At 37.5% G+C, this 22,835-nt stretch overlaps 1 protein-coding gene across 1 annotated transcript in view; it reads left to right on the plus strand.

Moving 5' to 3' along the window:
* Window positions 1-22,835, plus strand: part of RANBP17 (RAN binding protein 17) — a 533,584-nt gene that overhangs the window by 427,364 nt on the left and 83,385 nt on the right. Inside the window, exons 19-20 of the mRNA XM_007939761.2 lie at window positions 5,727-5,830; window positions 11,748-11,836. Coding sequence (XP_007937952.1) covers window positions 5,727-5,830; window positions 11,748-11,836 — 193 coding nt within the window. The remainder of the gene's footprint in view (window positions 1-5,726; window positions 5,831-11,747; window positions 11,837-22,835) is intronic.

Genomic DNA, 22,835 nt, shown 5'->3' on the forward strand with positions numbered 1-22,835 from the left:
ATGTTTGGCCTTGCAGTAATAGGCCTTGGGTTACTGCTGTCTTCCTCTTGTGAGATTAGAGGAGGTCAGAACATGTGGCCTCCTCGCAGTTTTTGCAGTTATATATTTAAAGATTTGATAATGTTTGCTTCAATTATTTTTTTTATATCAGGCATAATCAAATAAAGCCTTTTTAAAAATTCATCTTTACTGAGCAACTACTTTTCATGCAAATACAAAATTTTTCTAATAAAGACCTCTTGTGATGTAGTGGTGATAGTATTCAGCTACTAAACAAAATCAGCTACTAAACAGAAGGTTGGCCATTGGAACCCTCCAGCTGCTCCATGGGAGAAAGTTGATGCAGTCTGCTTCTGTAAAAACTTACAGCCTTGGAAATGGTGTGGGAACATTGTGCTAATAGGGTTGCTGTGAGTCAGAATTGATTCAATGGCAGTAGGTTTGATTTTGGTACTTAATTCTAATACTATAATGTGCAATGGGTATTCTGTCACTACCTGGAGCCTTGTTTATTGCCAGTTCATTCAGTGCAGCTTGGACTTCTTCCTTCAGTACTACTGGTTCTTGATCATAATACTACCTCCTGAAATGATCATTGACCAATTATTTTTGGTACAGTGACTCTGTGTATTCCTTCCCTCTCTTTTCATGCTTCCTGGATCGTTCAATATTTTTTCCTTAAAATCCTTCAGAATTGCAACTTGAGGTTTGAATTTTTTCTTCAGTTCCTTCAGATTGAGAAATGCCAAGTTTGGTTTTCTAATTCCAGATCTTAGCATATTTCATTATACTTTGTCTTCTCCAGCCACCCTTCGAAATCTTCTGTCTTCTTGAACTGCCCTTTGAAGTCTGTCCAGCTCTTTATCTCTTCCATTTGCTTCAGCTACTCGATGTTCCAGAGGAAATTTCAGAGTCTCTTCTGGCATCCATTTTGGACTTTCCTTCCTTTCCTGTCTTTGTAATGACTTTTTACTTTACTCATGTGTGATGTTCTTGATGTCATCCCACAACTCCTCTGGTCTTTGATCATTGGTGTTCAGTGCATCAAATCTGTTCTTCAGATGGTCACTAACTTCAGCTGTGATATAATCAAGGTCACATTTTGGCTCTAGTGGACTTGTTTTAATTTTCTTCAGCTTCAATTTGACCTTGTGTATGACCAATTGATGGTCTTTTCCACTGTTAGCTCTTGTCCTTCTTTTGACTAATGATATTGAGCTTCTCCATCACCTCTTTGCACAGATGTAGTCAATTTGATTCCTGTGTATTCCATCTGGTGAGGTCCACATGTATAGTTTGCCATTTATGTTGTTGAAAGAAGGTATTTGCAATGAGCAAGTTGTTGGTCTTGCAAAATTCTATCATGTGATCTCTCTCCACTGTCATTTCTATCACCATAGCCATATTGTCTAACTACTGATTCTTCTTCTTTTCTGACTTGGCATTCCAATCACCAGTAATTACCAATACATCTTGATTGCATGTTTGGTCAGTTTCATACTGCAGAAGTTTCTTCATCTTTCACTTTAGTGGTTGGTGCATAAATTTGAATTATAGTAGTAGTGATTGGTTTTCCTTGTAGGCATATGGACATTATCTCTGACAGAACTGTACTTCAGTATAGATCTTGAAATGTTGTTTTTTACAATGAAAGTGACACTATTCCTCTTCAATTTGTCTTTCTTGGCATAGAAGACCATATGATCATCCGATTGAAAATGGCCAATACCCATCCATTTCAGCTCGCTAATTCCTAGGATATCGATCTTTATGCATTCCACTTAATTTTTTATAATTTCCAATTTTCCTAGATTGATATTTGTAAACTCCACATTCCAATTATTAACAAATATTTCCAGCTGTTACTTCTCATTTTGAGTCATGCCACATCAGCAAATGATGGTCCCAAAAGCTTTTCTCCATCCACGTCATTAAAGTTCCCTGTACTTTGAAGAGACAGCTCTTCCCCAATTGTATTTTAAGTGCCTTCCAACCTGAGGGGCTCATCTTCCAGCACTATATCAGATACTCTTTCACTGCTATTCGTAAGATTTTCAGTGATGAGTTTTTTCAGAAGTGGACTGCCAGGTCCTTCTTTTTAGTCTGTCTTAGTCTGAAAACTCAACTGAAACCTATCCACCATGGGTGATTCTGTTTGAAATACTGGTGGCTTAGCTTCCAGCCTCACAGCAACACACCAGCCACCACAGTACAACAAACTCACAGACAAGTGGTAAATGCAAATGGATGCAGTGCTGAGATGCTCACTTATTTATGCCAAGGAACTTGGAAGACCTGGCCAACCAGCTAGAAGAAATCAATATTTGTACTCATTACAGTGAAAGGTGATCCAACAGAATGTGGAAAGTATCAAACAACATCATTAGTATCACATACAAGTAAAATTTTGCTGAAAATAATTCAAAAATAGTTGCAGCAATATATTGACAGGGAACTGCCAAAAATTCAAGCCAGATTCCAAAGAGGGTATGGAATGAGAGATATTATTGCTGATGTTAGGTAGATCTTGGTTAAAAGCAAAAAATACTAGAAAGATGTTTACCTGTGTTTTATTGACTATGCAAAGGCATTAGACTGTGTGGATCATAACAAATGTATAACATTGTGAAGAATGGGAACTCCAGAACCCTTAATGGTGGTCATGTGAAACCTGTACATAGACCAAGAAGCAGAACAAGGGGATACTGCATGGTTCAAAAATCTGGAAAAGCTTGTATCCTTTCACTATGCTTACTCAATTTGTATGCTGAGCAAATAATCTAAGAAGCTGGACTATATGAAAGAAGAACATTACATCAGAATTGGAGGAAGAATTGTTAAGAACCTGCAATATGCAGATGACACAACCTTCCTTGCTAAAAGTGAAGAAGACTTGAAGCACATACTGTGAATTACACTTCAACATAAAACAAAATTTCTCCCAACTGGATCATAATCAACATCATGGTAAATTGAGAAAAGATTGAAGTTGTCAGGGATTTTATTTTACTTGGATCCATAATGAGCACCTATGGAAGCAGCAGTCAAGAAATCAGACATCGTATTACATGGGGCAAATTTGCCACAAAAGACCTCTTTAAAGCGTTAAAGAGCAGTGATGTCACTTTGAAGACTTATGTGTGCCTAACCCAAGCCAGGGTATTTTCAGTTGCCTCAGATGCATGTGAAAGCTGGACAATGAATAAGGAAGACGGGAGAAGAAGAATTGATGCAATTGAATTGTGGTGTTGGTGAATAATACTGAAAATACCATGGACTGCCAGAAGAATGAACAGATCTGTCTTGGAAGAAGTACAGCTGGAATGCTCCTTAGAAGCAAGAATAACCAGACTTCCTCTTATGTACTTTGGTCATGTGGTCAGAAGGGACCAATTCCTGAAGAAGGATGTTATGCCTGGTAAAGTAGAGGGTCAGTGAAAAGGGTGGAGAGCCTCAATGAGATGGATTGACAGAGTGGTTGCAACCAAGGATTCAAGCACAGTACCAGGCAATGTTTCATTCTGTACATAGGGTCTCTCTGAGTCGGAACTTACTCAATAGCACCTAAGGATGATAGCAACATATGAGGAAGGCCATTACTATTTATTGAGCATGTTCCATTGTTCATGTGTCATAACATTTAATCTTGTCAACAACCCTCTAAGATAGGTATTTTTACCCTTATTTTGTAGATAAAGAAATTGAGACTCAGAGCAATGAGTAAAATATCCAAAGTCAAACAGCAGGTGTGGAAGCAGAGAGCGGTCTGTTTGACTGCAGAGCCCTATGTCATCCTCCTTCATTGAGAAACACAAACATGCACAGTCTGGGCTCTCTAGAAGCTAAGCCAGAGATACTAGCTGTGTAGGCTGATAGACATAACAATTTACATACACACATTATAAATTTGTTCTCACTCACTCTCCACAATAACTCTTAACAAATGGTAGTAGTGCTAGTGGTATGTAGTGCATGATGTAGGTGGTATTGTTAGTGTTATTAGTATGTATGTGCTTGAATATCTATAACTCAAGGCAGACTGATAAATGATCTGTGGGAACCAAAAGGGAGAAGGGACATTACTTGTAGTGGTATTGGGGAGAGCTTGACTCAGACATTGGGAAAGCAGTCATTTAATCTAGGCCTTGAAAGATAGGAATAGCTTCTGTATAGGTTTTTTCTGTCATCAGCAGTTGACTGAAGGTATGTCTCAAAGAAGTAACTTGGTCACATAACCAATTGTCAGAGCAGGGATTATAATTTCGTTTGCCTTACCCTTTACCTAGGACCCTTACCCTTGTCTAGGGCAGCATACTGTGAAAGACCCATTGGCCTTCGTCTTTGACATCTCTTTGTGAGCAAAACTATGTCCCAGATTTCTTTTGGCTTCCTGAAACAGTGTGTGAGGTTAAGGGAGAGAGAAGTTGCGAAAGATTAGGGTGTGTGCTGGATCAACCACTCCTTAGGAGTCAAAGGATCCTGATTCTGCAGTTGATCTTCTGTGTTTGTAGCCTTGGACCTCAGTTTCCTTATCTGTAAAATGGCTTTATAGAGCAAAGTTTCTCAAACTTTTGCATGCATCTGAATTACCTGGAGGGCTTGTTAAAGATTGCTGGGTCCCACCCCCAGAGTTTCTGATTGAGTAAATCTGAGGTGGAACCTGGGAATTTGCATCTAACAAGTTCCCAGATGATGATGATGATGATGATGCTAATTCAGGGACCAAAGTGTGGGAACCATGAAGATCATCTCTGAGATCTCGTTTCTTCTTCTTTAGTAATCTATTTAAAAAGTCTAATGGCATAGAAAGCTGATAGGGTGGGCCATATAGCTGCAACTAAGTATGCTACCTTGAGAAGTCATTTAGCTTTTCCCTACCTGTTTCTACATCAGAAAAGGGGGGGCTTGACCTCAGTAAAGTGGAGTTCATAGTTCCCTGTAGCAACAGATGAAAGAGAGAATCAAGTCTGTCATTTAAAAGAAACCACCCGTTTTGAAAAGAATACCCTATCACTTATCAGTTGTGCATAATCCATGTACGAAGTGAAGATTCTACTTTAATAGAACCCTTGAGGAAACTGCAGACCACCTTTAAAGTGAAAATGTTAACAGAAAATGACTCCTGTTTCCCTCTTTATAAAGAAAAGGAAGCTTAGTGCAAAGGGAAGTGTTCCCATGGAGAATATGTATTTAAAATCCAAATGACCCATGAGGGACCCCCCTCCTATTGGCAGATGAAGAAAAGTTTCCCTTCTATCTATTTAACAAATTAATAAAAAGGAACATAAATAAAAGAGAATAATAACTCAGAGCTATCTGGGCACCTGAGTCTGAGAGCCCTTTAGGGCCTTGGCACCTAAAGAGAAGGGGGAAAAAAGACCCCTGTTTCCTGGGCTTTGAAAGTGGCCTTCCTTGAGGCATTAGGGAAGCTCTTGGGACCCTAAGAGCTGAAGGGCTGTGTTGCCTGGAGCATGAGTCTGATCCAATACAAATCTAGGGGAAAGGGGGGAAGGCTGGTAAGTAATTTTGCTGTTTCATTTAGTGCCGAAGAAAAGGCAAAACACCAGAATATTCAATGAGCCAAAGCAGAAAATGTGCCATAGGTTTGCATGTAGGGCGACCCCCTCTGAAGAACATTTCTAAGCCTGAATGAAGCACTCACTGTCAAGGCTAATGTACAATAGCATGCATTTTAAACCATGGTGATCCTTTTGTTTCTCTGATAGGCGAAGATGAGGATGAATTTGAGAATTTCATGCTGCCTCTTACAGTCTCTTTTGAAACAGTATTACAGATATTCAACAACAACTTTAAACAAGAAGATGTAAAGGTGGGTTTGTTTCCCAACACAAGGAAAGACAGTTTTGCTTTTCATCGTATATCTAGATTCATAAAATGGTTTTGCATATCTTTGTGTGCTCCCTGCCTCATCAGTCCTGCTTTCTCAGGTGCATATAGCTCTTTTCTAGTTTCTGATACAAAACCAACTCTGAGATCAGCAAATGGTTTCAGCCAGTCAGCTCATGATTAGACGACACAGATTTGTTGCTGGTGGCTGTTAGTATCTTTAATAGAGTATTTCTTTTGAGCATACTACTTTAAATATCCCTATTCCCTCATCTGAATCGACTCACCAGCAATGGGTTTGATTTCTGGGGGATTCCCTCATCTACCGTACATTGAATGTTTCAGTATATTTATATGGAGGAACGCACAAACATAGACATGCTAAAACAGTACATCTCTAAATATTTTTTTTAAACAAGAATTTGTATAAATCAAGGCTTTATTAAATGGCTAGGCATATATGTATAAATAGGAGCTGGTCTTGAAGTATTGCATTCTTAAAGTGAACAAAGTGATTAGGATAACTGATAGCTAAATAAGGTTTTTATGTGCCTGTGGGAGCCATATTAGGATTGATTTGACAAGTCAGTTCAGCTGTGGCAACAGTCATAATATCTAAGACAACATTATGTTTTATTAGTAAAATCCTTAAGTGTAGCAAGCTGTTTGTGACAAAACAGCCCCATATTTTAAGATGGGGGATGGGGAGCACAAGATTAGCTAAGTGGAAATAGCATCTCTTAAAATTACAGTTACCAGAGCTATATTAGATAGATTGACACTGATTATTATTTTTAAAAGACTAATAAATGCACTCCAGAGAATGCAAGCACCTTTGCTGATGATGCTTTGAGTCATATTTTATTGTTATTTTGATATATGCTGGAAATATTAGTGTCATTTTGCATGCTTGTCTTCTCTTCACCAAAAAAAAAAAAAAATTAGTAGTAAAAAGCCAAATAAACAGTGGATGGCCTTTGATGCTTTGATACATTTGGTAGTATAACTCTTCTACCAAAATTTACCTAGCCAAATACTATACTTTTTTAATTTAAAACTTTTATCAGCATATCATAGCCACAAAATTTTAAGAACCAAAAAGGACCTTACAGTTTTTCTTTGTGTTTATATTCCTGCTGAAATTCTTCTTCAGTGTTTCCACTCTAGATAGCTAGCTGTATTTTTTTTTAGATGTCTTTGCATAATTTAATGACTAACAAGCCTTTGCAGCTTTAAAGTGGCTGTTGATGCCCTTTATCAAAGAGAAACAGATCGAAAAACACGATCTTTAGAAAAACTACATTTGTCTCATTTGAAGATTTCATTATACTCTGAGCCTGTTTTGATGTAATCCCATCTAGTTTGATAGAAACCATCTTCCTAGAGTCATTTTTAATGGAGTTCCAGTGATATATCCCTAAACCAGCAAGTTCTTAACGACCCTGGAAAGTGACTGCTTGATTACACTTTAACGGTATTTGCAAATAAAATCACAAGTAATTAAGGGGAAATCTCCAGGCTTTTGAGCAAGTTTGATGCATGATAACTGCCTGATTCAGCTTCATCTAGAGTAATGCTGTGTAGGCAACAGCTACTGAGATCAATAGCAACGTAATGATAGTGGCAGAATTAAGTGAGTAACCTGAGAACTGTGCCTCAGAATGCATGCAGCTGCCACGAACCAAGGCCACACAGTGCACTCCGTGCTTCCGTCCTAAATGTTCATCAAAAGACGCCCTGCAGGAAAATGGAGTTAGATGCTCTTTATTGCTGATCGTGTCTCTTGCCACATTTATCAGGGAAATTGGATTAGCAGTTGGCAGCTGCAGGTAGACAAGATTCTGCAGTGATTAAATATGCAGCTTGGCTGCATTTGTTGTGACAGACCTTTAGTAAATTCTACTGTAAGCACCATCTGTCTAATTTGTATAAAGAAAACTTGGTGCTTTAAGCTACCGATAAAGAACTAAATCTGTTGCTTTATCATAAACAAAACTTTTGCACTAAATGCTTTTAAATGTAATTTATTAGGTTAAGGCTATTTTTCTATCATGATGAATAAATAATACATGCAAAAGTGCTTTTAGGTACTTCATTTTGCAAGTACTAGATATAAAAACAGTTCTGTTTTGTTCTTCAATAAAGTATTTAGTATTCCAATCCACAGGAGGTGATGCTGTTAAAATATCTCTATGAAAATGCCGCAGGACTGCCAAATTCATTTAATTTGCAACCCTTACCAGGATTTTCTAACTGCCTATTTATAGATATTTTTGAGATGCAGATTTCAGGATGAACGTAAACATTAAGGACCTATGTTGCCAAATTGAAATATGGTTGTGAGGGGAAAGAATGCCGCAAAACTCTTATATTTATAGCTTTGTTTTTTTACTTAGTCCTAATAAAATTGAAGAGAACATTGAATTTTTGTCTTGGGTTTTTCTGTTCAAAATAAAGAAGAAAAGAAAGAAAATGCTGTAACAAATCCTGGCTCCAGAGCATTATTTCAAAATATAAGTTTTCTCCCCCTAAAATTGCATCCATAGTGAAATACAGTTCAGTACTCTCCTGACTGATGTATCATTTTTGATTTGGCTATGATGTCATTGATTTTAAGGAAAATGAATGAAAACTTCTCGGAGGAAGAAGAGCAGTTAAATAGGAACCTACTATCTTTAGTCCCTTCGTAAAAACTCCACAATGTTAAATTATTTAAAATCCTTGATTTTCAGCATGCGCACATTAAAAGTTTTCGCACTAAGTGCCAAATGTTGCAAACAGCACTTTAACAGAATGATTTTGCTTTGATCCCTGTAGCAGTTCCTGAATAATTTATCACAGGTTATTGCCTTAATTCTGGAGAGGGATAGAGCAATAAAGGCAGATGAAAACACTCCAGTTGAAACACCTTGGGGCCTGCTCATTCCTCTGACACGGCTCTTTTGTTGGAACTATTTAGAGGTTATTAAGATGTGTCTCCAGAATTAAGAGTATGCTGTAAGGATGAAGACAGCCATCTTAATTCTAAAGACAAAGCACAATGACCCTTCACCTTCTTTTTCTTTGTTGTTATTATATCGTAGAATTATGAGGATAATATTATAGCTGCCCCCAGTAGTGCCACTACAGTAAAGGGTCTGTCAGACTTTCCATTAGAAACCCTGTTTTGGGGGTCAGGGTGGAAGAAGCCACGTTTCAGCTGTTTCCCAGCCCATCAGTCTCACACTTGGCACACAGACAACTGTTCACTGTACAGCCGACTGAAGTACTCAGCAGTTTCTCCTTTAATACCCAAAAAGGAATCCTTAGGGTTATCTACCCCAGACTATCCCACTCCCCAAAACAGCCTCACTAAATATAAAGGTGCCCTTGCTTTTCAAATCAATCAAGTGTTGACCAATCATATAGTATTTATAGAAGAGGAGACAGGCAACTTTTAAAATAGACCTCTTTGTACTATCTTAAGCAAGCCCTGTTAGTGCAGTGGGTAAAGCCCTCAGCCGCTAACCAAGAGGTCTTCAGTTCAAACCCACCAGCCGCTTCATGGGAGAAAGATTAGCAATCTGCTTCTGTAAAGACTTACAGCCTTGGAAGCCATGTAGGGCAGGTCTCCTCTGTCTTATAAACTCTCTATGAGTCCGAATCAACTGGGCAACAGTGGGTTTAGGTTTGGTACTGTTTTAAATGAGATGGTAAGTTGTGGCTCCACCCTTCATAAATTTAAATCAAATCACCTCTCTCTCTTGTTTAGTAGCCTGTTGAGGAGCCTTAGCTCCTGATTAACAGGGTTTTTGTGTGTGTGTGTGTCATACCAGAACTAGGTCTGTTTCAGCTATGGAGAAAGACTACCTTAGTGTTGTTTGTGAATCTCTGTAGATTATTGTAGTAATATCTGCCGCTTTGAACATAAGTAATCTGTTTCTTACTCACATGAACATTTTATTTTCCTACTCAATTGAATCTATTTAAAATATGAATTTAGTTATTAAATTGTTATATGCTTCCTCTGCTCTGCAGTAGCATTTTCTAAAATAAAAATTTTGGTATAATAGATTCTCTGTCGATTGGAGGACTTCTATTAACTTGACATCTTTTAAGGAAGGAAAACTTATGATAAAATATAAACCTTTATGTCTAATGGAGATAACCTAAAATATTATTTCATTAAGAACCTTTTGTACTAGGCACAAAGGAAGTGAAAATCGGGTTCCTGTTGACTAATTTACAGTTGAGTTTTAGGTACCTTATGTGTTGTGAGAGTTTAAGATTAGTTGAATAATGACTTGTAAGTATACATAATAAAAATAGAACAAAAGGCCACTTTAATAGAGAGAATACAAAACTAAGCAGTGAGAATAGAATTGTTGGAAAAGACTTGTTAGAAGATGTGTTTTCTTCCAATGGCTGGAACAGATTAAGGTGGTGAAAATAGATTACTTAAATGGCAAAATGGTCTTTTTAAAAAAAAAATAGCAAGTCACATGAGAGAACTTCAAGTAAGCCAGCCAGTTATATAAAAACAAGAACCGGGGAGATTTTGAGAAAAGAAAAAGGAAGTTGTTTAAAGAAGCAGAAATTCAGTATTTGTGTGTAGAAATTCAAATAGCCATCTTTCTATAAACTGCTAGGCTGCACACAAACAGGATATCTTTGAAACAACATCCGGTTTATATTGAGCCACCTTTTAGATACAAAGAAGAAAATAAAATTCCCAATGCTCTGACAGTTAGATAAACTATTATATGCTACTTTGAAATGTTATTTAGCTATTAAGATGAGGTCAGGACTCATTTCTACCTTAATGATAATCATAAACTCCTTAAAGAGGTTTCCATTTGTTACCAGAATGTAAGACAAGAAAAAAATCTGGTCAGGTATCATTTTCTGGCAGAATGTTTCCCCTGAAACAGTATCTTCAGAAATCACAGTATCATATCTCAATTATCCCACCCCCTTGTTTTGCAATTATGTTTATTTGTGCTCTTTGTTCTGACATTCTGACATCTGTTCCTTGGTTTTCTTCTTCTTCCCAAGCGTCACCCTAAGGACAGCTCTATTAGGATCCAGGGTGCAAGTGAGACCGCCTTCCTTTAAGAGTCAAGTGTTTTCCCTCTAAAAGTAAATCCTTATGGAGCACCTAGTATGTGTTAGGTTCTGTGCTAGGCATTTTTCCATAAGCTTATTAAATGTATTCCTCACAATAGTTTGTGAAAAAGGAAATTTTAGCCCCCTTCATAAATGACAAACAGACTGCTGATATGCTTTGCCTTAAGTTTTAGAGTTAAGAAGTAGAGCTAGACTCAAAATTCCAGTCTTCTGGCACTGAGTGTAAAACTCTCTTTACTCCTTGCTTGGGGAATACAATTACCATTCTGGGTATGTCATAGTACCTATAGGTCACCAGGCCAGTTGTTTGTTTATTTTAGAGCAGGGTTTTTTTTTTTTTTTTTGTCCTAAGTTATTAAGGATATTCATTAGAGACTTTTAAATGCCAGCGACTCCAAATTGTGTGGTGCGTACAAGCCAATGTGGTTAAAATTAGCTATTATTAAATAGTGTCTAGACTGTACATTTCTGTTTTGTGAAATTATCAATTTGGGGCTTTTTTTAAAATTTGGCATTATTCAAAAACAAAGTATATTAAGAACCTAAACGTTCCTAAGCTGCTAGAATTATGACTTAGTTCAATTTATAAAAAGTGAGGTAGAGTTGGTCAGCAGATTTGATGGTCTGTTTGTTTAAAGGGTCCGTGAGTCTATGGTTTTCTATAGAAAGGGATCTGAGCGAGACATTTTAGCTAATGAATCAAAATCAGATATGTGGTCATTATTGCCTGATTATTACTCCATCTGCTCTGCACTAACGTGAAAATCAATTACTGTGTCTCTTCCCACTGACAGCGTATGTTGATCGGGCTGGCAAGAGATCTTCGAGGGATTGCCTTTGCACTGAACACAAAGACCAGCTACACCATGCTGTTTGACTGGATGTATCCTTATTACACTGTGACAATACCAGCTCTGTGCACAGAGGGATGCCAGGCCCCTCGCTTTCGTTTAATAGTATGGCACAGTAGGGAAGAGGAAACAAAGCTAAATGAACTAATGTGTAATCAGCTAAAAATTACAGCACAGTGGCAGCAGTGCAGATAACTGAGCACAGCATTTGGAGACCCAGCTCAAAAAGGTCACTTTTTGGGGGCCATTAAATATTGACAACTTAAAAATCACCTCCCCAAATGATTGTTCGTATTGCAGGGTTGCAGGGATAATCCAGCTAACGTCTTTAACTCAGAATCCATGAGTCCTACCATTTGGCATTGTTGAGGAGATTTGAATCTCTACTCCATCTCAATTAGCAGGACTGAGGATGTCACTTTTATCTCTTTGAGGCTTAACTCGTCCTGCTATAATTTTTCATCATCATGAAAATATTAGTGGACTGGAAAAGGAAAATAAATGGTTAGAATTTTTCATTTGGTGTAAAATTTGAATTTACCTTTGCTAAGACTTAGGACAGGCAGCAAAAAAAATTAAACATCTCACGCAGAAATGCCTCATCATGGAAGAGTAAAAAGAGTATGGCCTTTGGTGTCAGACAAATCATGCTTAAAATCCCAGCTCTCCGTTTACTCTGTAAACCTGGGCAAGTCCCTTCACCTCATGGCTTTTTGTGACATTTAGAACAGATAATGTACACTTTGTTAATGTCTGCCACATACTTCTTGTTGTTTTGCGGTCGAGTCGGCCCCGACTCATAGTGACCCCTCCTTGGGTTTCCGAGGCACTATCACTACGGAAGTAGGATTGCCCAACCTTCCTTCCGAGGAGTGGCTGGTGGGTTTGAACCGCCAGCCTTCTGGTGAACAGTCAAGTGCTTTAGGCACTATGCTACTAGAGCTCCTGCCACATACTTTGTGGTCCTAAATGGTTATCATTTGTATTGTTTTAGGAATTAGTATTATAAGAATCATCATAAGTCTTAACAGGAAATGATAATCTATGCAAGTCATTTGAGTATAATGTAATGACTTTCATGCCTTTTATACATGAAACCATCAGAGCACATAAAGAAAAATTCTGTAGTCTTAAAGTTAATGTATTTTTCAAGTTATGCTATTTCTTAGTTGCTCTGTTCAAACCCTTCCTACTCAAACATCTCATAAGTTAAATTATAATAGAAGCTTCTTATAAGATAATTTTCAACTACTTTTACCACAGTTATGGCTAGAGATGTACCTAAAAGGGGATCTTGGCATGTTTTAGGGAGAACTATACATTAAAATTCTTTGAGAGATTAATTTGAGTAGTTGACATGTTTTTGTTACTATTAAAATCTATTTCATTGGACTTATGTGCCCAAGGAAGGGATAGGGATAAGAATCTTCGATATCACTGAGGCATCATGTATCTCTAAATTAGCATGTAATGTACATGTACAGAGATCGGAAATTTTAACTTAGAAAATCACACAGTTCATTTAACCACGAAGGGTAATCTGGAATTACATATAATCCTTTTATTTTTCTAAACGTACACAGCAGCTAGCTAGTTCCTAAAATAAAGACTTTTCATTTATTTGAAACATCATAAAAATCTAGTATTGGCACTTTGGAATTGATGATGATCTTGAAGCCAAACTACAACCTCAGATTGCATCACAATTAACATTCATATTTTCCTCGTCAGCAGTTTTAACCAAGAATCAAGGTCAGAACCTTTCCCCTCAATGTCAAGGAATGAAAATAACTGTCATAATTGATACTGACTAATATTTACAGAAGATATAATTTGAGTTTTTAATTAAGACTTTCACATACTCTCATTTAGCTTTCTTTTTCTGGCACCAGTTGGAAATGAAACTTTTGTCCAGCAGATGGCAGAAAATAGCAAACAGAAAACCTTGGAACTTAATGTTTTGTTTTGAACTAGAAACCGTTGTCTTCTCCTTTTGACCATAGATGTTGATGTTATTAGGGTCAGGGGCGGAGGGCGAGTGTCACTTATCCAGGAAGCTGTGTTAGATTGCAAGCAGGGTGGTTTAGTACCTGCCTTGCTTGTAATAATTGAGTTTCAGTAGCAAATCAGCTTCCTTGGGAAAAGGCCAAAGGCTTTTCATAATTGTATTGACAACAAAATGAATATGATAAATGGTGTTCATTCAGTTGAGACAAGATTTATAGTTTTCCTTTGGGCAAGGGATGAAGAGCAAATATTTATAATAATAGTAAAATTTGTTTAAAAGTTACATTATTTGATAATTCAAAAAGCTTTATTAAAATATTTCGAAATACGTTAAGCAGTTTCAGGTGATAAAGTACAAATTCTTTCCAAACTATTCAAGTAATGCAAAAATGAATAAGTATATGATTAAAAAAAAAAAACATTGATATGAAAGTCATTTGTTCTTCCTGAAATATTGATATGTCAAACCGTCAGTGATGATTCCCACATTACTGCTAGAGAAAGTTTATTTGCCTTTTATCCACATAAATGTGTGTTCTTTAATTTGTTATATAGTCCTTAGCATGCAGAGGAAACATCCTATAAGAGCACATGTCATCTTAAAGTCAAAATGCATTTTATTTAGGGAGATTATTTGATAAAATACTGTTTTAGTGGTTAGCTATTTAATTCACAAACATTTCTATAAACACTGACTACATTAACTGCTACACAAACTGCTACATTACTTATCACTATGTCCTTCCAAAACTAAATTGCCTGAAACCATCTATCTTGATAAATTGTTTCCACTGCTGGAGAATTGAAGGAGGATCATTGATATACTTCTTTGCCCCCACTGTAAAAACATTACAGAAGCAAGCACTTTACATTACAGTACATTTAATTGCCTTGTTTAAACTTTCCCTGATTATACTTAGATTGCAGTATCAAAAATAGAAGTTGAGAAAAAAATGGAAAGAATGTATATGATATTATTTCTTCACACTCAGTCATTTAGTTCTCAAAATCTGATCTTTGAGCCACTGTCTTTAAGTCAGGCAGTCAAACTATTTGTTAGTGGCCAGGTCATATGCATAAACACATTACATAAACCAAGACAAGGCAAAACAATGAGATATGTAGGAGAACACAACCTTTGGAATAGGACAGTCTGAGATTCGAGTTTTGGTTTTACCACTTAACAATCTGTGGGATATTCGGTAAGTCATTTAATGTTTCAGAATCTTCTTCCAAAAAACAAGGCTAATAATGATACCTATCACAGATATGTTGTAAGAAGTGAGTAAACTGACATATATAAGGGCCGGGCACAGTTTCTGGCCCAAAATAAATAGTGTTGTTAGTTCTTTTCCCTAATTATAGAATGAAATAAAGGAATCCTGTTAGCTCACTTTTTCAACAATTTGTTCTAGGAATTGTGCCATGTGTTATGAGAGATGTAGATTACTAGAATATAAATCTTACTTTAAAATGAGTTTATAATTTAATAATAGAGTAAGTTAGATACCTACACAATTGACTGGTAATGGCATTAAAAAACCAAACTCCATACTCACTGCCATCCCAAGTCTATCCCAACTCATAACGACCCCTCCTTGGTTTTCCGAGGCGGTATCTCTTTGGAAGTAGATTGCCCAATCTGCCTTCTGTGGAGTGCCTGGTGGGTTTGAACTGCCAGCCTTCTGGTTAGCAGTCAAATGCCTTAGGCACTATGCCACCAGAGCTCCTGGTAATGGCATAGAGCAATTTTATTAAGCTGGGGAGTAAGAGAAGCTCTGTAAAGGTAAAAATACTACCCTGAATCTTACCAAGTTGGTAGGATTGGACCATGTAGAAATAAGAAGAATGACAGGTTTTCAATTGGCCTAAACACCAGGTTTAGGAGTAATAAAGAAGATGTATTATTATAGATGTCACTCATTTCAAGATTAGAAATGTAGATCTTTTGGGACTCTTGAAGTCAGAGTAGGGGAATTTAGACCCTTATCCATAGGTAGTAGAAAGCCATTGATGGTTTTGAGTGGCTAACAAAACAAGAATTTATTTAAAGAAGAGAGTAACTGGCAATATCATGTTGGACACACTGAAATATTGAAGGAAGTAAACCTTAAAAATCACTGTCCAAGCATTTTTGGAATGTCTTCTCTGAGCTAGTCACTAGGAATACAAGCATGAATAAGATGGATTACTCTTTAGAAGCTCACAATCTAATGGCTATGCAAATAACTACTAAATATTAGTGTATTACAACAGAGATTCCACATTGATAATTAATAGTTGGAAAATTAATAATTGGAGTGTGTAATGTACAGGTATGAATCTAGGAAAATTAGAAGTCATCAAAAATGAAATGGAATGCATAAAGATCAACATCCTAAGCATTAGTGAGCTGAATTGGACTGGTACTGGCCATTACAAATTGTACAGACATGGAGTCTGTTGCTGGGAATGACAGACTGAAGAGGAACAGTGTCATATTCATGGTCAAAAAGAACATTTCAGGATCTATCTTGATGTACAGTGTAGTCAGTGATAGGATACTATCCATTTGCCTCTAAGAAGGATCAGTAAATATACCAGTATTCAAATTTGTGCACCAACTATTAATTCCAAAGATGAAGAAATTGAAGATTTTTACCTGGTTTTGCAGTCCGAAATTTCTCAAACATGCAATCAAGTAATCATGCTGGTGATTGCAATTCGGAAGTTGTAAACAAGAATAAGGATTGGTAGCTGGAAAATAGGATATCGGTGATAGAAACGACACTGGCGAGTGCATGATAGAATTTTACGAGACCAACATCATGAATACCTTTTTTCAACAACATGAATGGTGTTTATACACATGGACCTCATCAGATGGAATACACAGGGATCAAATCTGTGAAAGAGATGATGCAGAAGCACTATATCATCAGTCAAAACGTGGCAATGGCAGACTACAGAACAGACCATCAGTAGGTACATTGCAAATTCAAGTTGAAGCTGAAGAAAATTAAAACAAGCCCAAAAGAGCCAAAGTATGACCTTGAGTATATCCCACCTGAATTGAGAGACCATCTCAAGATAGATTTGACACATTGAACACTCATGACCAAAGACCTGATGAGTTGTGGGATGGCATCAAAGACATCATACTTGAAGAAAGCAAAAGGTCGTTAAGACAGAAAAGACCAAAACTGATGTCAGAAGAGACTCTCAAACTTGCTCTTGAACATAGAATAGCTAAAGCAAATGTTAGAAATAATGAAGTAAAAGAGCTGAGCCAAAGATTTCAAAGGCTTGAGAAGACAAAGTAAAGTATTATAATTAAATGTGCAAAGAAAGACCTGGAGCTAGAAGATCAAAAGGTAAGAACGTGTTTAGCATTTCTTAAGCTGGAAAAAATTCAAGCTTCAAATCCCAGTATTGAAGAATTCTGTGGGCAAAAAAAAATGGAATGACATGGGAAGCATCAAAAGAAGATGGAATATACTGTACCAAAAAGAATTGGAAAAAAGAAGAAGAAAAAATAATTGGTCAACACTGAGCCATTTCAGGAGGTAGCATATGATCAAGAACTGATGGTATTGAAGGAAAAAGTCCAAGCTACACTGAAGGCATTGGTAAAAAACAACAGTCCAGAAATTGACAGAATACCAATTAAGATGTTTCAACAAATGGATGCAACTCTGATGCACTCACTCATCTGTGCCAAGAAATGTGGAAGATAGCTAGATCCCTGCCATCTGAATGGAAAAGATCCATATTTTTGCCCTTCCCAAAGAAAGGTGATCCAACAGAATGTGGGAACTGTCAAACAATATCATTAATATCATACACAAGTAAAGTTTTCCTACGGAGAATTTGAAAATGGTTGCAACAGTACATTGACAGGGAACTGCCAGATATTCAAGCCAGATTCAGAAGAGTACATGAAACAAGGGATGTCATTATTGATGACAAATGAATCTTGGCTAGAAGTAGAGAATATCAGAAATATGTTTACCCAGATTTTACTGACTATGCCAAGGCATTTGATTGTGTGGGTCATAACAAATTATGGATAACATTGCGAAGATTGGGAATTCCAGAACACCTAAGTATGTTCATGAGGAACTTGTACATAGACAAAGAAGCAGTCATTCAAACAGAACAAGTCATTTAAACTGAATGGTTTAAAATGCTGAAAGGGGTCTGGAATTGAACCCACAACTGTGGTTTCCAGCCAAACAAAGTATAGGCATGTGAGTTAAACATTTACCTCAAGTAGACACATGCCCTGGAGAGAACAATCATGGGAGAAGGCTTATGCACAGGGAGATAGCTCAGGGTGCAGAAGAGTATGAAGGGATGGACACTGGGAGGAGGTAACTATGGGGAGGAAGTGGGAGGGGAGCTGCTGCATTGTAAATTTTGGTCAATGACATGAGACAAAGTATATGTGAACTGCTGTATGAAAAGTGAATTTACTCTGTAAATCTTCACCCAAATCCTAAAAAAAAAATAAAAATAAATAAAAAATAAAAATAAAATAAAAAAAATAAAATGCTGAAAGGTGTGTATCAGAGTTGTATCCTTTCACCACACTTACTCAATCCGTATGGTAAGCAAATAATCCAAGAAGCTATATGAAGAAGAACATGGCATCAGGACTGGAGGAAGACATATTAAATAACCTGTTATATGCATACAGCAGCATTGCTTGCTGAAAGTGAAGATGACGAAGCACTTACTGATGAAGATCCAAGATTATGTAGCCTTCAGTATATATTACACCTCAACATAAAGAAAACAAAAATCCTCAAAACTGGACCAGTAAGCATCATGATAAATAGAAGGAAAAAAAATGAAGTTGTCGAGGATTTCATTTTACTTGAATCCACAATCACTGCCCATGGAAGCAGCAGGCAAGAACTCAAACAACACATTTCATGGGGCAGATCTGGCTGCAAAAAACCTTTTTAAAGTATTCAAAAGGACTAAGGTGTGCCCAATACAAGCCATGGTATTTTCAGTTGCGTCATATGCATGTGAAATCTGGACAGTGAATAGAAGACTAAACAAGAATTGATGCCTTTGAATTATGGTGTTGGTAAAGAATATTGATTATACCATGGACTGCCAGAGGAATGAACAAATCTATCTTGGAAGAAGTATAGCCAGAATGTTCCTTAGCAGTAAGGATGGCAAGACTTAGTCTCACGTACTTTGGACATGTTATCAGGAGAGACCAGTCCCCAGAGAAGGACATCATGCTTGGTAAAGTAGAGGGTCACTGAAAAAGAGGAAGGCCCTCTACAAGATTGTTTGACACAGTGGCTGCAACAGTGAACTCAAACATAGCACGAATGTTGAGGATGGTGCAGGACCTGGCATTCTTGGCATAATCAGTAAAATCTGGGTAAACATACTTCCATAGAGTCCCTGTGACTTGGAACTGACCTGACAGCACCTAGCAACAACAGCATGAAAAAGATGCATGCAAAGGACCATATGGATGTATATGATGAAGTAATTGGAATTTTTTGACAAAATAGGGAAAGCCTCCCAGGGGAGGTGAAAGTTGGATTAGGTGTTGAAAGTTGGATTGGGTAGTTGTTTGCCAGACAGAGGAGAGCAAAGGCTTCCAGTGGTATTTGCCTTCTTGAGCAAAGGTATAGGTGTATACAAGTTCAAGGAACATCTTTAAAACTGGCCCTGAACTGGAAGGCTTTTTCTGTGCTGAAAAACATCATCACATCCTTATAAACTTAACAGTTTTAACAAAAGCACTTTTTTAGCCTTCTGTTTTATTATGATGTTTTTTCTACTCTGAACTCCAAAAGGGAAAGTATTATGTTTTATTCATTTCTGTTTTCTTGGGGGTCAGTGCATAGTAAGTACTAGTAACAACTTAATGAATGTGTGGATTGATGGATGGATGACTGAGTGGATTGATGGTTACTTGAATGGAAGGATGAATGTTAGAAGAAGAAAATTTGATGCTTTTCCTTTTTACATGTATTGACATTCTGAAAGGTAATATATCATTACTGCCTTTGATTTTTAATTCATCTAATTTGAGTCTTTGGAATTCATTGAGAAGATCTAGGTGACCGCAGTTAGACTGTGCTGCCTCTTAGGGAACTCCCACTTTCTCCCTCCTATTCACATGTTTATAATCCTCACAAGGCCACTGGAAAATTAAACTCCTACAGTGGGTTCTGATTCCCACCCTATAATGAGAGTCTGACACTCTCTCTGAAGCCCTTTTAACCTTCCTGCTTAGTAGACCTCTACTCTGCTTTCCAATAATCGCTCATTTTCTCTGTGGCAGTCACCTCTGTCAGAAGCATATTAGAATTGGCACTGCTCTCATTCCACACAGAAAAGGGAGCATCCCCTCATATCCCATGGCCTTATCCCTTAGTGAATGCTGTATGCTTTGAAAAATATGATGGCCTTATACCTTCTAGGAGCTCTGATGGCATAGTGCCTAAGGCATTGGGCTGCTAACCAGAGGTTGGTGGTTAGAACCCACCAGCCACTCCTCAGAAGGAAGGTTGGGCAAGCTACTTTCATACCGATGCCAAACTCAGAAACCCAAGGAGGGGTCGCTTTGAGTCGGATCTGACTCGATGGCAGTTGGTTCTAGAATGCCTTGCAAAGGGACATTCTCTGTGTGTGTGTGTGTGTGTGTGTGTGTGTGTGAGTGTGTTTGCCTATGATATTCTTAGGTTGTGAGATTTGGTCATACCACTTTTCTGATGAGGCTTTTAAATGCTTTCCCATTGATGTTCACTGAGTTTGTTCTCTTGAGATCTCTTGGTTGAGTATTTTCTCACCTGTGCTTTTCTGGCACTTCTGGATTTTGGTATTCATAGCATTTCTATTGTGTGTCTTCTTGACACACACGCTGATTGGAGCATGAACTCCTCAAGAGTAGAAGCCATGTCTTACTCATCTCTGGATCCCAGACCCTAGCACTGTACATAGCATATAGTCTGTCGAAAATAACAGAGTTCTCTAGTAAATAGAAAAAACAAAGCAGTAAGTTACCTAACAACAGGCAAAGTAGAGGTAGTAATCAGGTTCCCTGATTTATTTTTTTCCATTTTCATAAAAGTGAAACCTCCCACAGATGCTCTCATTCCTTATCCCCCTTTCCTGCTTTATTTCCCTTTGTAACACTTTCTAATGTTATAACATTACTTGTTTATTTCCTGTCTTATTAGAATATACATTCCAAAAGGACAGGATTTTTTTAATGTTTTGTTCACTGGTATATCCAGTTGGGAATGTACTAGGCGGAAGAAGGAGTGTATTGAAGAATGAAGATGAGAGAGTTGACCTTAGTGGATTTTCAGGGAGTTCTGAATAGCTAAACCATATGTAGTGTAGAAGTAATAAGAGATAAAGGAGGAAGGTAGGCAAAGTCCAGATCTTAAAAGTCCTTGTGTGCCAGGCTAAGGAGTTTGACGTATATTCTAAGAGCAAGAAGGAAACTGTGGTGACTTTTCTTGCAGTGGAGGTCTGTACTCATACCATATAGGAAGAAACACCAGTTTCAGTTCAACACTTCCACCTAAAACAAAAAGACATGAACAGCTGACCCTTGAATAACACAGGGGTTAGGGGCACCAATCCCCTGCTCAGTTCAAATATCTATGTATGATTTTTGACTCCCCAAAATCTTAACTAAACAGTCAGTTAACACAGTTCTTTCCATACAGTTACTAGATTTTCTCATGAAGACACTCACACATACACAACAGAAAAGTTTATTAACTGTGCTGCTTGATGATTTGCTATTTATTAAGCAGAAGTGGATCATTATAAAGGTCTTCATCCCTGTCATCTTCCCATTGATTAGGCTGAGGAAGAGGAGGGATTTGTCATGCTGTCTTGAGTGGCAGAGGCAGGGGAGGTGGAAGGGAGGCAGGAGAGGCAGGCACACTTGGTATAACTTTACGAAAGTATATTGTAATTTCTATCTGACTTTTTTGCTTTTTCATTTCTTTAAAAATGTTTCTATATGGTACCAATCCTTTTTCCACCATGTGCTTTAATTTCACTGCCCGCATCATCAAAGGATCCATGTTGTAAAAGAAAGTAAAAGCAGTCTTTAATAAATGGAACCCTTCTGCCAGATTGTCTAATGCCAGTTTGTTTTCTGGCGCTGCTGCTTCTGTGCCTTCTTCCTCAACGTCTGACACTGGTTCAGAAGCACTCGTCTCCATCAAGTTGTCTTCTGTTAATTTCCCTGGTGTGGTGTCTATTAGCTCTTGAATTTCTCCAAGATCCATATCTTGAAAAAAATCCATGTATAAGTGGACCCATACATTTCAAATCAGTGTTGTTCAGGGGTCACTTGTACATTGGGAGACATCAGAAGAAAAGAGAAACATAGGGCTTGAGAAAAGAAATGGAAAATGAAGGCAGGATCAGAGTAAAAGTTTTTCTGCTGTAGTCTTATGCCTTAGTCTTCTGTTTTTGTGTCTGTTTGACAAGGAGGAGGACCAGTAGAGCTGAGTCAGTTTCCTGGGTTCTGATGGTCTCTGACATTGACTTACTAGAGGCACGCACTCCTGAGTTTTGATGATATTTGAGAATTTCTGTTTGGGTATGATGCATGAAGACTACCTTTTAGCAACATGGACTTTGAGTAAATTGAAAGTTACCCAAAATTTTTCTTTGAACTAACATCTCAGATATCCCTTAGAGAGACATACAGTAGGACCAAACAGAGCAAGTTAACAACTTAAATAACTTAAGAATGTAGGTAATATTGAGGATGAGGTTTATTATATGATTTTCTTTCTACTTTTGTATGTTTGTTGTTATCATGTGCCATTGAGTCGGACCCAACTCATAGCAACCTCTTCTTGGGTTTCCAAGGCGGTATATTTTTTAATCCAAGATCATATCCAAGATCATATATAGGGTTGGCAGACAGTGGTCCTATAAGTTAATGTAAATGATCAGAATTCCCAGGTGTATAGTAGAGCTGACAAGGGGCAAGTTTATGGTCACTGCTTGGTCACAGCCAGCTACCCAGAG

The sequence above is a fragment of the Orycteropus afer genome, unplaced genomic scaffold (assembly GCF_000298275.1).
Source record: "Orycteropus afer afer isolate SDZICR_OR568_19922 unplaced genomic scaffold, OryAfe1.0 scaffold00062, whole genome shotgun sequence".
Lineage (NCBI taxonomy): Eukaryota > Metazoa > Chordata > Mammalia > Tubulidentata > Orycteropodidae > Orycteropus > Orycteropus afer.